The sequence below is a fragment of the Sus scrofa genome, chromosome 10 (genome assembly GCF_054392235.1).
Source record: "Sus scrofa isolate SSC_HxYL_T2T_F1_AM1 chromosome 10, Sscrofa_HxYL_maternal_Yorkshire_Landrace_v2.0, whole genome shotgun sequence".
Lineage (NCBI taxonomy): Eukaryota > Metazoa > Chordata > Mammalia > Artiodactyla > Suidae > Sus > Sus scrofa.
The window spans coordinates 14,510,051-14,525,331 of NC_139392.1; the positions used below are offsets into that span (position 1 = coordinate 14,510,051).

At 43.3% G+C, this 15,281-nt stretch overlaps 1 protein-coding gene across 15 annotated transcripts in view; it reads right to left on the minus strand.

Annotated features, from left to right (window-relative positions):
• Window positions 1-15,281, minus strand: part of RGS7 (regulator of G protein signaling 7) — a 373,292-nt gene that overhangs the window by 31,667 nt on the left and 326,344 nt on the right. For 14 of the 15 annotated variants that reach the window (XM_084979240.1, XM_084979237.1, XM_084979235.1 and 11 more), the window contains one exon: window positions 7,156-7,230. In XM_084979240.1, the coding sequence (XP_084835366.1) occupies window positions 7,156-7,230 (75 nt within the window). Of the gene's footprint in view, window positions 1-7,155; window positions 9,426-9,475; window positions 9,970-15,281 lie in introns of those variants that run through there. The other variant, XM_084979241.1, reaches the window with a different exon arrangement.

The window sequence follows — 15,281 nt, forward strand, 5'->3', positions numbered from 1 at the left end:
GTAGCCGCTGGCCTACGCCACAGCCACAGCAACTCAGGATCCGAGCCGGCTCTGCAACCTACACCGCAGCTCACGGCAATGCCAGATCCTTAACCCACTGAGCAAGGCCAGGGATCGAACTGAAACCTCATGGTTCCTAGTCAGATTCGTTAACCACTGTGCCATGATGGGAACTCCCAAGATGCCACCTCTTCTTAATGTGAATCTCTTGGCTCTGTACCTGGGCCCTTTTTCCTTGTGACTTCCTATCGCAAGGATGCTCTTGGCCCATCTTTAATAGATGTTGACTTGGTGTTCAGACTATTTTTGGTAGTTCCTTCAATCTCCCCTCTTTCACCATAGCCCCAACCTCTTGGAAATCAATTCTTGTGACTAGGCCTCTGTTTTAACCCAAGGAGTAGCACATATGCTGTGAATTAATTATTAATAGGACTGAACTAAATGGTTTAGACTTTTTCTTTCCTTCCTGCCTTCACGTAACACTTAATGAACATCTACTATATGCTGGATATAATGCTAAGCATTAGGGATATGAAAATAAACAAGAATAGATATGCTTCCTCCTTCATTGGAATTCACAACCTAGAGTTTATACAAACAATCACACAAATAAACATGTGGTTAAAACTGTGATCAGTATTGCAAAAGAAAAGAATAGCATGAGCATAATGCCTGGAAAACATGGAGACTGAATTTCCACAGAAGAAACAAAAAAGGCCCACATGAACTACTAACAGTTGTGTTTGAGGCTGATTAAATAACAACCCTCTGCATTCTAAAATGACAGTTGAGGGTGATGTTTTAAAATGAGGCAAGTGAACGATCACCAATTGCGCAATAATTGTATTTTCTAATGCCTGCTCTTTTTTCAGTTGTATCACACTAACTCTTTTTTTTTTTTTTTTTTTTAAGGGCTGCTCCCGTGGTATATGGAGGTTCCCAGGCTAGGGGTCTAATCGCAGCTACAGCTGCCGGCCTACACCACAGCCACAGCGATACCAGATCCGAGCCACATCTGAGACCTACACCACAGCTCATGGCAATGCCGGATCCTTAATCCACTAAGCGAGGCCAGGGATAGAACCTGAAACCTCATGGTTCCTAGTCAGATTCATTTCCACTCCGCCACGACGGGAACTCCAATATCACACTAACTCTTGATAAAGCAAATAAAAAGGCCTGAAGGCTTCAACTTTCCAGTCTTTCTTATCTGGGTTAGTTAATTCCATGAAGTTCTTTCATAAGAATCTATAGTTCATGTAAAAACTACTTTTAGGACAAGACAGCTGACAGTTTTTTGGTTAAGATTTTGGTCAAGATTTAAAATAATTAAAATATTTACAGAAAAATATCATAATTTATGGTGACACAGAAGCAAAATGATCCCTAAGTTATCTTCTATGTCTACATTTCTTTCTTGTCTTTTTTTTTTTTTTTTAACCTGTTTTTTTGCCTTTTCTGGGGCCGCTCCCGCAGCATATGGAGGTTCCCAGGCTAGGAGTCCAATCAGAGCTGTAGCTGCCAGCATATACCACAGCCACAGCAACGCAGTATCCAAGCAGAGTCAGCGACCTACACCACAGCTCACGGCCCACTGAGCGAGGCCAGGGATCGAACCTGCAACCTCATGGCTCCTAGTCGGATTCGTTAACCACTGAGCCACGACGGGAACTCCCCATGTGTCTACATTTCTATGACCATTTCAATGTGCATGCATGTCACGTGGTCTTTATGAAGAACCCAAACCACTGTAAGCTGAGGTCTCAAGCAGCCTTCCAGCAGCCCAGCTCCGAGGTCGCTGGGGAGTTTCCTTTTCTGTCTTACATGTAAGTTAACATCAGTTCTTTCTTTCATTCAGGATGTCCTTCACTTTCTGGGGACCAGTAATAGCTTTTAACTTTGATTCTCAACTAGAGTGAAAATAGCTGTGAATAATGCCATGTTATCATCAGGCTTGGTTTATGGATAAAGGAGGTAAGAAAATTGAAAATTTCTTAATTTCCGCATAATTTCTGGGAAATTATGAGGAGCATTTGCAATGTCAAAGGATTTTCATTTTTTAGAATAAGGAAGTGTATTAAAATTTGGCACAGTGTGAGCAGAACAGAGAAAGAAAGAGAAATAAAATTGTTTCAACGTCTTAATACTTGCAGATGAAGTAAAATCAAATTAACACACTGGGATCCATTTTGAGTTTTAATAGCAAAGATAATTACTAAATCAGATGCTCTGGCCTGACTAACACATCCTTTTTCCCCCAGATGCCTGGATTGGCACTTGTCATGTGTAGTACCATCCAAATGAATACTGAATAGGTTGTTCATTAAATGAAACAGATTTGACTCTCTGCATAAATCCGTTCCTATCTGATTTCCCTTTACATTTCAGAGATCCAAGAAAATTCTTTCCTATTTTTTATTTTTCGGTCAGAGGGAGAACTGCAGAGTGCAGGGAGGCTTGTATGCCCTTCTACACGGAGTGCAATTTGTGTGTGGCGGGGTTCTCACTGCTGATGGGGCGGGTAGGTGGGTTTCTCGTTCCCTTGGGTGCTCGGTTCCAACAGAGAACAACTGTGACCATGTCTGATGCTGTGTGGAGGAAGCCAGTGCAGAGGAAGAACAAGTTAGACAAGAACACGGGAGAGCTCTGCCAGGGTCAAGTCCCCTGCCCCAGTATCCAGGGTCAAGTCTCCATGCCCTGGTATCCAGGGCTGACTCTGCCTCTGTCTACCCCCCAAGGTTTTAGAATCTCCCCTTCTGCTATCTGTTCTGAGTGGAGTTTCTCTCACCTACACATTTACTGCACTTCTTATTCAAAACACTTTTGTGCTGCTCTGAAGATGAGTAGTTATTCTACTATGTAACACATTAAAATTTTAATTTCCATATTTTTGCATATGGAAGTAAGGCAATGCCTATCTTTTCATGCATAAACAGCTCTAACCACTGCATTAATAGCAGGAAAACTAGACACTTAATCGTAGATTTTCTAACTATTCTTCTAGGATATGCACTTTAGCTGTTCATTAAAGTATTAAGTGCCATTATGTCCAAACGAAGGTGACAGAGGAACGATAAAGAGACCGTATGCAACTTCCTATTGTTTTGAAATATGGATTCTGGAGTTTCCAGAAGCAATCCAGAGAGTGGGTGCAGACACAGAAGCACAAACGCTTCCGTCTTTTTCTTTAGGTTTTGTGTGGCTCTGGGACCTCTCTAGCTATTGTCATGTAGAAGGATCCATCCTGCGATGATGATTTCATGTGTCAACTTGGCTGGACCATGGCGCTCAGATACTTGTTCAGACATTATTCTGGGTGTCTCTGTGAGGCTGCTTTTTGGGTAAAGTTAACACTTAAATCAGTGAACTTTTGAGTAAAACAGTTTCTCTTCTATAACATGGGTAGCCCTCATCCAGCCAGCTGAAAACCTGGCAGACAAAGACTCACCTCCAAGCACAAGGAAATTCTGTCAAAAGAGGCAGGTCTTCCCTGGTCCTCTAGCCTACTGGTCTACCTCATCAGACTGTGGACTTGTCAAATCTCTACGACTGTGTAAGCTGATTGCTTAAAATAAATCTCTCACTCTCTCTCTCTATATATAGCTATCTATATAGCTCCATCTTTTCGGTTCTATTTCTCCATAGAGCCTTGGCTAATACATAGCCTGACCTATTATAGTTAAAATTTTAGACTCAGACTGGAGAAGATCAGGCACAGAGTGCCCCTTAAAATCTGCCTAGACTAGATTGATTTCTTTCTGGTTCTGCTACCTTATCATCCCTTCAGAGAAACTTGAGGAGATGCAATTTACCTATTCTTGGTATTTTAGTAAAGTATATTCACATTAAAAAGTCAGATTTAAACACTGGTTAACCCCAAATACTTAAAAAATATTTCAAGTAGATATATCTCAAAGCCTTCTTTTCACATATTTGATGCACATATTTGAAATTTAACAATTAAATGCAACATCCCAAACTCTCATATTCTTTAGGTACATATGTTAAATTATTGCTTTAGGGGTTCGTTTGGTCCTTTATTCTCGACATTTATGTCCTTTGTCCATGACGTATAATAATAAGAAACATCATCACAGCTTAATCGCACAGACTGGAACAGCATCTCTCATCACTAAGGGCAGTATCTGTTTTCGAAGATGAGCTAGAGTCCAAGGGTTCCCCTTCCGTACCAGCATCAGTAGAGGACAGAGAGTGACCACAAAGCTAAGAGAAGAAGCAGAGGACATCCTGACTGGTGGCAGAAGGCAAAGGCCTTTTCCACAGGTGGCAAGCATGTGCCATCTGTCTAGACCCTTCCAGACCTGCTGTTCCACAAGGACGAAACGGTGAAATCTTCAGAGTATGGTGGAACAGTTCACTGCATGTTGTTAAGCTATTCCTTACTAAAATGGCCTGGCAATTTAGAATCACAAACCATTTAAATTCTGCGATAACACGTTATGGGCGGAGTTGTATCCTCTGAAATTCACATACAGGAGCCCTCACCCCCACCGTGACTGTATTTGAAGATGAGATCTATACGGAGTAAGGGTTAAGCAAGGTCATAAGGTGACATCCAATCCTATGGAGCCGTGTCCTCATAAGTGGACGAAAAGGAAACTGTACAAGCTCCTCCATCTCTGCCACATGAGAGCACAGCCAGGCGGCCGCCTGCAACCCAGAAAGAGAGCTCTCCCCGGGAACCAAATTCGCCTGCACCTTGATCTTGGACTTCTAGTCTCCAGCACTGTGAGAAAATAAATTCCTCTGGTTTTGGCTCCCCAGTCTGTGCTATTTTGTTATAGTAGCCAGAGCAGACTAGTACACAGCACTTGAAAAAATTAGGTAAATGTATATATACATACATTTGTTTGTTTGCTTGCTAAATATGTGCACCCTCATTAGACCGTGAGTTATGGAGCAAGTCCATGCCTGTCTCATTTATCACTGACTACCTAAAGACCGGGACCTACCCGGCAGAAAGTAGAGACTTGTTCAGTCTGCTGCCGGAGGGATCACTCCAGTTCCTAGCCATGGGGGAGCTAAAGCAGGAGCAGTGTGTGACTCAGCATCCTCTCACCTTTTACGGAAAGTAACGTCATGGTGAAAAAGCCTAGCGAATGCAACCCGTCTCACTACAAGAAGCGATTTTCATCTGAAGGTGAGAAAATCACTTTTCTCCAATTGAGGAGAACAATGGTATGCATGCCATTGGCATTCTGCTGAAATTTTGGTTTTCTCTAGTAATTGCAGTGTTACACAGAGCTCCTGTTAGGCTCTGTACGTCTATGGGCATTGATTCGCAGGAAACTGGACTGCTACCTAGACAAACAGAGCTGAGCTCTGTGGTCCCATCTCTTGAGGGCATCTCGCTGTGCTGTCGCTTGTGTTTTTCTACCATAAATGAGGGCTGATAGTGGGTGAAGAGCCACACTGACACTGATGCTGGCAAATTTTCCAAAGGAATGACGTCGTGTGAGACACTGGTAGGATACAGTCACTGGGCATAGCACTGAAAACGGAGTGGAAACAATTACTTTACCGTCTTTAAGTTCCATCCATTAACCTCATACGATTTCTCTGCCAAATCAGAGCCTATTTTCAGTTGGTATCTGTTGAGGGAAACTGGGGACAAAGTAAGGTATTTTGGACTCTTTGAAATTCAGAAAGTAGTGAGAAGTGACACCATGCACTTTTGGGAGAGCTGCCCATAGTTTTGAATTTGGTTCCACAAAGCTGGTCCCTGGTGCACTGAGGCCCTGCTGTGAGCAAAGGGCAAAAGGAACTGAGTGGGGCTGACCGTGAGGGAGAGGGGCCAACCTGCTGGCTTGGGTCTGGCTTTGCTTCTTTTTCGCAGAGATATCCTAGGGGCAAAAGCTTTTGAGCACCTCATATGAATAGATTGTATGGTACTTTTCCTATGGCTTCTTTAGCCTAATATCAAGGTAAACTGTCTTAAAAGAAAGAAAATGTACTTGGACCACATTTGGGCCTTTGAACATAATGCGTATGTTCTAGGGATGGAAGAAAAGAGTCATTAAGAAATAAGACTACCAGGAGTTCCCATCATGGCTCAGTGGTTAAAGAATCCGACTAGGAACCATGAGGTTGCGGGTTTGATCCCTGGCCTCGCTCAGTGGGTTAAGGATCCAGCGTTGCTGTGAGCTGTGGTATAGGCTGCAGACATGGCTCGGATCTGGTGTTGTTGTGGCTGTGGTATAGGCTGGCGGCTACAGCTCTGATGAGACCCCTAGCCTGGGAACCTCCATATGCCATGGGTGCGGCCCTAGAAAAGACAAAAAAAGACAAAAAAGAAAAGGAATAAGACTACCAAGAAAATGTTTAGTGCCTACTTCAGGAACACATACCCCAGGAAATGTTGCACAAATAAAAGCCATGAAGAGAAAGCCCTGAACTTTGCAGGATGCTTTGATCCAGTGGCACTGACCTTGGGCTGTGTCCTCAGAATGATTGCTACCGGCTGAACATTCTTATGTGCATCAAATATTTTATGCAATACATACAAATGCCTTCTATATGCATGTATTAGCTTAAAATGTGGATACTTCTGCTATGTGTTTTCAAAAGATTATATTAAATGGTATTAAATTCAGGATCGCACTTTCATTTTGTTACATGCTTTCTCACCTAAGAGATCCTGAACCTATAACTGCTATCCTACAGCTTTGTCACACAATTCTGATGTTAAAATATGATCCTCATACAGTATCTGTAATTAAACATCTTTGTGATGATGTCTTCATATTTTTCTCTAACAATGAGATAACCTCCGTTTTTTCCTCATTTCCTGGGCTCTGAAAGAGATGTCTTTTTCTGTTGATGGTTCTTCTCTCAGTATCCTTTTCCTGGCACAGCCACCCCTATACCTTGTGACCGTGGCATGCTTGAGAATTAGGATAGGGCAATTTCCTGGGGAAAGAGAAACTGACGGAAGACCAAGGCTTGGACTTCCAGATTTTTTTTCTAGCCAAGCAACAAGGAAGAGGGAGAAAGATACTAGAAGATATGTCATGAAATAGAAGAAAAGGGGTGTGTGTGTGTGTGTGTGTGTGTGTGTGTGTGTGTGTGTGTGTATGACATCCTCTAAACAGTACAACGCATTACCAAAATCAACACATCAGACGTCAATTTTACCTTCCGTGTTTTGTGCGGATTTCTCATTCTGGATGACTTCTTGATGTCCACTTCTGTGGTATTTACACATCCAGGCTAGACATGGAAAACAGAGAGACAAAGAACTCTTTGGGTATGAAGGTTTTGATCAGTGTGCTCCATCTCTAGAACCTTAGCTTCTGCTAAGATAGAAATTCCATGGCATTTGGTGGAACCAGCTCAAATCCCAGAGTCATTTTTTCTACAATGATTCATGAACTCCAGTAACCTGGAGAATTTGTTTCCCGTAGACAGACTGTGCAATGGAGTTAACGTTTAAAATGAACAAAATGAGGAAAGTAACTGGTAGTCAAAGTACCAGGCTTCTTCTCAGAAATTCCCCTCTTGTTCCCTTCTCTCAGGAAGGTGAACCCCCTTAAAACAGGATGGGTTGGAGGAAAATTGTGGACCCCTGCTCCTTGCTTCCGGACAACCTAAAGAGTATCATTTTGCCAGATGTGTTGTTATTCTGTTGCACAGAAACAAAGAGCTGTAAGGCTTCTTCTAGTTTGGAGAAGGAGCAAGGAGGAGGGAGGGAGGAAGAAAAGAGAAAAAGAAAGAAAGAGGGAGGACAGAGGAAGCGGGGGAGACACGATGGACCAGGAAACAGAGGAAAAGGGATTACAAAGTACTTGGGATCTTAAATCTCAGAGCTCACTCACCCTTCAGAAGTGATGGGAAGTTAGCAGTTACATGACTCTGTTTCCTTTACTTTATTATTTTTATTTATTTGCTTTTGTCTTTTTGAGGGCTGCCCTTGCGGTATAAGGAGTTCCCAGGCTAGGGGTCTCATCGGAGCTGTAGCCCCCGGCCTACACCACAGCCACAGCAACGCCAGATCCTTAACCCGCTGGGCAAGGCCAGGAATCGAACTCGAAACCTCATGGTTCCTAGTCGGATTCGTTAACTACTGAGCCACGACGGGAACTCCTGTTTCCTTTACTTTAAAGTTTTCGTACAGATGTAGGGGGGGATGTAGGGGTCTCTGGTACTAGTAAAAAGTATTACATGTACATTTCTGCTCACTTTCTCTATCTCCCCCCAAGCCAAAGACGGAAAGATAATGAAAACATCATCAGATATTCTTGAAAGTGACTCCAGAGAAACAATGAATGTGGAAAAATGCTTTCGAGGATGTGTTGGGGTGGGGAGGGGAAGGGCACTGATGTGATTCCAGAGATAAGCTGTTCTCTGCAGCAACTGGCAGGCAACGGGGATTAGCTCTTTGTATAATGATAATATAGGACGTCTTCCTTAAAGAACTCCTCCTGATGGCACAGCCATGGGGACAAAATTCCACCATGACGTCGGAAGGGATAAAGAAGTGATGAACGCATTCTTGAATTTTCTCCGTGTAACTTACATGTGAAATATACATACTACCCATCCACTGCACTATAAACATTAAATAAACTGTAAATTTGGTTTGTGTGTCTATTTAGGAATAGAAATAGCTGGTTTAGCACCGTGGTCTGCTTGGCAGTGGAGGAGGAAGAGGGCCCTCCCGGGTGGCACTTCTGCTAATTGACACTGAGCAATTCACTTAAACTTTACCAGCATCAGACTGATCAATAGCTGATGTTCTGATTTAATTTCCTGTGGCCTCTCTAGGCATAAGTATATTTTTTCTTTTCTTTTCTCTCTTAGGGCCACAGGTGTGGCATATGGAAGTTCCCCTCAAGCCACGTCTGCGACCTACACCACACTCACAGCAACGCTGGATCCTCAACCCACTGAGTGAGGCCAGGGATGGAACCCGCATCCTCATGGATACTAGGTGGGTTCATTTCCGCTGAGCCACAACGGGAACTCCTAGGCATAAGCATATTTTAACCCCTACCAAGCATCCATCCCCGGCCCCCCGTCTTCTGCCAGTGATTTTAGTATGCAGTCATGATTCACAACCATTGTTCTAGAAGTAACAAAGATAATATTTTAAACACATTAAAGCAGCCTCGCAAACATGCACCCCTAAGTCTGAGTCCACGGGGGAAGGGTAGGCACGGAATGATGTATCAGGAGCTAAGCCTGGCAAGGGAGATTGTAGAAGATTTTCTTCTATGTGTGAAGGAGTGGGCTGAATGAGGATACAGTATACAGGAAAGGGACAGTGTGTCCTCTGTGACTGGGAGAAAAAGAGAAATAAAGGTAAGACACAGTGCTCAACAGGTGTCTTCGTTTTCCTCCCATGGAGGAGGACCACACGGGGAATGAAAGGAGTGATAGAAACGCCCGGACAAGCAGGAGGAAGCCTGTCGGTGTGGGGGTGGGAAGGCTAGTCCCACCCACCTTGAAGAAGCACCTGACCCCCTCATATGCAACAGGAATCCTTATGACCAGAGCTGGCAAGAGAGATGAACCTGAAGAGGGTTTCTCAAGGTTTGTCTGCAGCAGCCAAGAGATCTGGAATTTGTTGCAGGCCTCAGCAGTAAGGGACACAGAAGTTCTGAGAAGATTAACAGGTGGATGGGAGCCTGAGGTCGAGATGAAAGGCCAAGGTGAGCAGGGATTTTATGATGGGAGCAAATGACTGCACACAAACTCCCGCAGTGTGTGTCCCAAGATGAGCTGGACAATTTCTGTCCAAGGCAGAAATCAGCAGGAAACCAGAAGAAGCCCTGCAGAGGCTCGGCCCTGATCACATAAACACAAAACCTTTATACGTCAAACTCTCATCGAAAACAGCCTTGCAGGACAGCAGAGAAAGGTGGAAAAGAATTGAAAGTGCGATCACTTGTCTAATAGTGACTGAGCCACCCAGCAGATTATATTTATTTATTGTTGCTTTTTAGGACCACACCTGGAAGTTTGCAGGCTAGGAGGCCAATCTGACCTGCAGCTGTCTGCCTACACCACAGCCACAGCAACACGGGATCTGAGCCACATCTGTGACCTACACTACAGCTTATGGCAACACTGGATCCTTAATCCACTGAGTGAGGTCAGGGATCGAACCCGTGTCCTCATGGACACTAGTCAGGTTCATTACCGCTGAGCCGCAATGGAAACTCCCCAGAAAATATATTTTCCTCACACATTATGAGAAGCCTGAACTTGAAAGCTTCCTCTGCAGCTGAAATTCTAAATCAATCTTACTTCCTATCAAATCATACCAAATGGGTATTGACAATTGTCCCAGAAACTATGTCAACCACTGCAGGTATGAAATGGAAAGATTTTTTTTTTCCTCTTGTAAGAACACATCTGATTGCAGTCTCAAAGAGAATTAGAATTTTCATTTTCAAAGTTAAAACATTATGGCCTTTTAAATTTAATTAATGAACCATTAGCTGACATCTAAAATTCAATTTGAACCAATGCTTAACAGCATTAATGAGCAAATTAATAAGAAGGTATTGATCCTAAAAATAAACATTATTAAGGGCTGAACCCCGAGGTAATGTCGCATAGCTTCGCTCCCACTGCAGGCTAATAAATCTGCCAGTTCCAAATTTGTCCTTATGGCAAAATAGTTAAAATAATAAACCAAACCTGGGACCATGTCTCGGTGGCTCCCCAGCTTCCTTTCATTTCTTAAGAGTCCCTTTGGACAGCTAATGCTAACAGACTTCTGGTATCTAAGCTAAATTAGGGATTCCCGAAGATTAAAAAAACTTAGATGCCCCAAGTTGTCTAGTATATTTCTGAATAATTAAGGTCATCACCTAGTGTTGACACTTGCAAAATAGCTACTTTTAGAAATGGGGCACTGTGGTGAATGAAATATGGCAATACTTTTTTTTGAGTTTTTAAAATAATTTTAGGAAAATTTAGATCTGTTATCTAATTGTCAGATCTAGTGACAAATGGTAAGATACAGAAAAGAAGGTCTGACCTTACCTCAGGGTCTCAATATAATAAGGATGCCAGACAGATGAAGCATCACAATGTGGGAGCATGAGGACAGGACAGAAGTTGGCAGAGCACATGGCACAACAGCGGGACCCCCGAGGCCTCCATTCTTGTGTGCCTTCTGTCAATTCTCACCAACATGGCAAAGAAATATTTTAAAAAACTTTGCCTTTCAGCAATTTGGATCCCAATAAGACCATTTTCATTTATAAAAAAAATTTTATTTATAAAAATAAACAATTTGGATTTATAAACAGTAACATTTTTATTTACAAAAAATAACTAATAAGTCCTTGGTTATTTTTAAAAGGAGTTCTTATTTTGGAAGCCTATATATTATATACCATTAGATGCCACCATCTAATACATAATGTTAGAATATAGCCTAGTATATAATATACACCATTAGATGCCACCAGATCCACTTGAAACGCCATTCATAAATTGTCTTCTGCACTGCAAAACATATCTTCCCAATAAGATTAAATAAACCATGACCAAGTATGCACTCAATATAAATGTTCAAAAGTACTATTTTACAGATATGATATGAAGTACAAGTATGGCTAGATTTAAGGAATAATAAAACGGTATTTACACTTTACCATAAAGTGTTATTTGCATACTTAACATAAAGTGCTATTTATTGCGTAGAAAATAATCACATTATTTCTAGCAGTTCACAGGTGAATTTATTTTCAACAAAATTAAGCTGTGTTGCAACACTAGTACAACACCATCTATTAAAAGCAGAATTTGGAGTTCCCGTCGTGGCGCAGTGGTTAACGAATCCGACTAGGAACCATGAGGTTGCGGGTTCGATCCCTGCCCTTGCTCAGTGGGTTAACGATCTGGCGTTGCCGTGAGCTGTGGTGTAGGTTGCAGACGCGGCTCGGATCCCGCGTAGCTGTGGCTCTGGTGTAGGCCGGTGGCTACAGCTCCGATTCAACCCCTAGCCTGGGAACCTCCATATGCCGCGGGAGCGGCCCAAGAAATAGCAACAACAACAACAACAACAAAAAAAAAAAAAAAAAAAAAAAAGCAGAATTTATTTATTTATTTTTTCTAGACCGCACCTGCGGCATATGGAGGTTCCCAGGCTAGGGGTCCAATCGAAGCTACAGCTGCCGGCCTGCACCACAGCCACAGCAACGAAGAGCCTGAGCCACGTCTGCGACCTACACCACAGCTCAGGGCAATGCTGGATCCTTAACCCACTGAGCGAGGCCAGGGATCGAACCTGCAACCTCGTGGTTCCTCGTTGGAGTCGTTAACCACTGAGGCATGACGGGAACTCCTAACCTCAGGATATTTCTTATAGAAGATCTCATTCCAGCTTTCCTTTCTGTTCTTGGGCACTTGTCCGTTGATGTAGCGTCTGACCCTCGGCGCAGCCATGCAGACCCATCCACTAACTAAATGCTGCACACAAACTCAAAGAAGTTGTTTGAGGCAATTACCCTGAAGGTTCCTTCCATTCACCCTCCTCTATAACACCTACTCCTTTGGTTCCTACTCAATCTTATTTGCTGGCTATAGATCCTTCATTAAGTAGTCCTGCTTCAGCATATGCTATGAATGAACTCCTCACATCCAGAGCAAGAGAAAGGCTGCTGTTGCTGAAGGGAGGGACAGCCTGGAGTTACCGAAAGCGGTTAGGTTAGGTAGAAATTGCAGAAGATGGTAAAACCTTTGGTTTAATTCCGAACATAAGCGGAAGACCTTAGAGGGTCTTAAAAAACGAAAGTGCCTCTGTATCATTTAGATTTTTAAAACCTCACTCAAGCTTTACACCCTTCTCAAAAAATGGACCTTAAAGTAAAATAAAAGTAAAATGCTAAACTATAAAACTCCTAGAAAATAACATAGGAGAAAATCTAGGTTTTGGTGCTAAAATGGCAAAAACACAATTTAGGAAAGAGTTGATAAGCTGAACTTAAAAACTGCTCTGTGAAAGACACTTCCCAGCGAATAAGAAGATAAGCCACAGATTGGGGAAAATATTTGCAAAAGATTATTTGATAAAGGAATGTTATATAACATATACAGAGAACTCTTAAAAGTCAAGATAAGAAAATGAACAACCCGATTAAAGAATGGGTAAAAGATCTGAAGAGACAGCTCACTGATGAAGAAAGACAGATGGCAAATAAGCACATGGAAAGATGCTTCCCAGTATATATCATTAGGAAACTGCAAATTAAAATAACAACAAAATATTGTTACACACCCATCAGAAAGATCAAAATCCAAAACACTGGCGACACGAGATGCTGAAGAGAACGTGGACCAACAGGAACACTCACTTATTGCTGCCGAGATGGTAAACGGTAGAGCCACTTTGTAAGGTAGTTCGATGGTTTCTTACAAACGAAATATATTCATACCAAATGATCTAGCAATTGTGCCCCTTGGTATTTATCCAAAAGAGTTGAAAAGCTGGCTCCTCACAAAAACCTACACATAGGGAGTTCCCACCGTGGCTCAGAAGGTTAAGAAAGTGACTAGTATTCATGAGGATTCGGGTTCGATCCCTGGCTTCACTCAGTGGGGTAAGGATCTGGCATTGCAGTGAGCTATGGTGTAGGTTGCTGACATAGCTCAGATCCCTGTTGTTGTGGCTGTTGGGTAAGCTGGCAGCTGAAGCTCTGATGCACCCTTAGCCTGGGAATTTCCATATGCCACAGTGCGGCCCTAAAATGCAAGCAGAAAACAAACACATGCACGTGGGTGCTTTACTGAAGATGTCCTTCAGTAGGTGAATGGATAAACTGCGGTACAGATAGTCAGTGGGATATTATTTGGCACTAAAAAGAAAGGAGCTATTAAACTCGAAAGGACAGGAGGATCCTGAAATGCCAACCTGAAAAGTCTGCATCCTGTATGAGTCCACCTACTTTCTGGAAGAGGCGTAACTATGGAGACAGTAAAAGACCCAGGGTTGGGGGAGGAAGGGAGGAGCAGGTGGGGGGGGGGCAGTAAGACTGCCCTGTATGACACTGTAAGGCAATGACATTAACAGTGTTCAGACCCACAGAGTGTCTAACACCCAGAGTGAACCCAGCGTCAACTCTGGATTCTGGTGACAAGGGCCTGTCAGCGTAGGTTCATCCATCACAACAAATGAACGACTCTGGGGGAGGAGGCTGTGTGTTCTCGGGGAGAGTACATGGGACTACCTGTACTCTCTGCTCAGTGTTGCTGTGAACATAAAACTGCCCTAAGAGAGAAAGTCTATTAAAAAAAAAAACCCAACTCCCTTGGGAACTGTGACTACTTTGGGATGGGTTATCAGGATGGCGTCAGGGCAAAGGTGAAGCGAGGGCACCCGGGAAGGGTCCTTGCAGCAACTTCGGCAGGAGATGACGGTGAAGGCATCTGACATCCACACTGACAATGGTGGGATGTGCTGGCTTTGGGATTTGAGCTAATAAACCTTGCTGATGGGTTGGATCAGGGAGCAGAGGAGATGAGAATAGACGACGCGGTCTTCTTGGCAACTGGGTTGCCATCTGCTGAGATGAGGACGCCTGGGGGAGAAACAGTAAATGAGGAGAGGCGTCAGGGATTTATATGGTTTTAAGTGACTGGATTGGATTTACACGGTTTCAAGTGATTCACTGAACGCTCCCACTGGAACGTGGCTTGTTCACGCAGCTGCGTTGAGATTCCTGACGTGACCACTTCCAGCGTGAACGTTTGTAGCAGAGCCCGTCTCTGCCTCCTTCCGCCTTTGCCTTTGGCATCTTCACATCATCACTGGCGATGCGGGCACAAGGCTGAGTGTGTGCGATTACTGATTACCATCTGGTGGTCGACGGCAGAGAGGCTGGGAGAGAAGTTTCCCGTTAGGCAGCCTTGGCTGTCTTCCTGAATTATTACTCACATTCTCTTCACATGCTCTGGCCGAAATCAGACCGCTTCCATGTAATATCTAGGAACTGTCGGTCCGTCCTTCAGCGAGACTCCTCTTTTACCCACTAGCAGTTGTCATATAGGCACAGCCTGCCGCAGTCCTCAACCAGCTGCCAGGAGGTGTCTCATGAGTAAGTTTGCCTATGTCTGCTCTGTGATCACTGGCATTACTCATGTTTCAGGTTCGGCTTTCACATGCTGAAAATATTCCCTGCTGGAATTGCTTAGAAATAAAAAAATAAAAAAATCACTGAGTAGAGACTGAGTTGTTATGTTTTACCTTGAATGAAACATGAGCTCCTTGAGGCAGAGGCAAAAGCCTGAGGCGGACGGACGTGCAG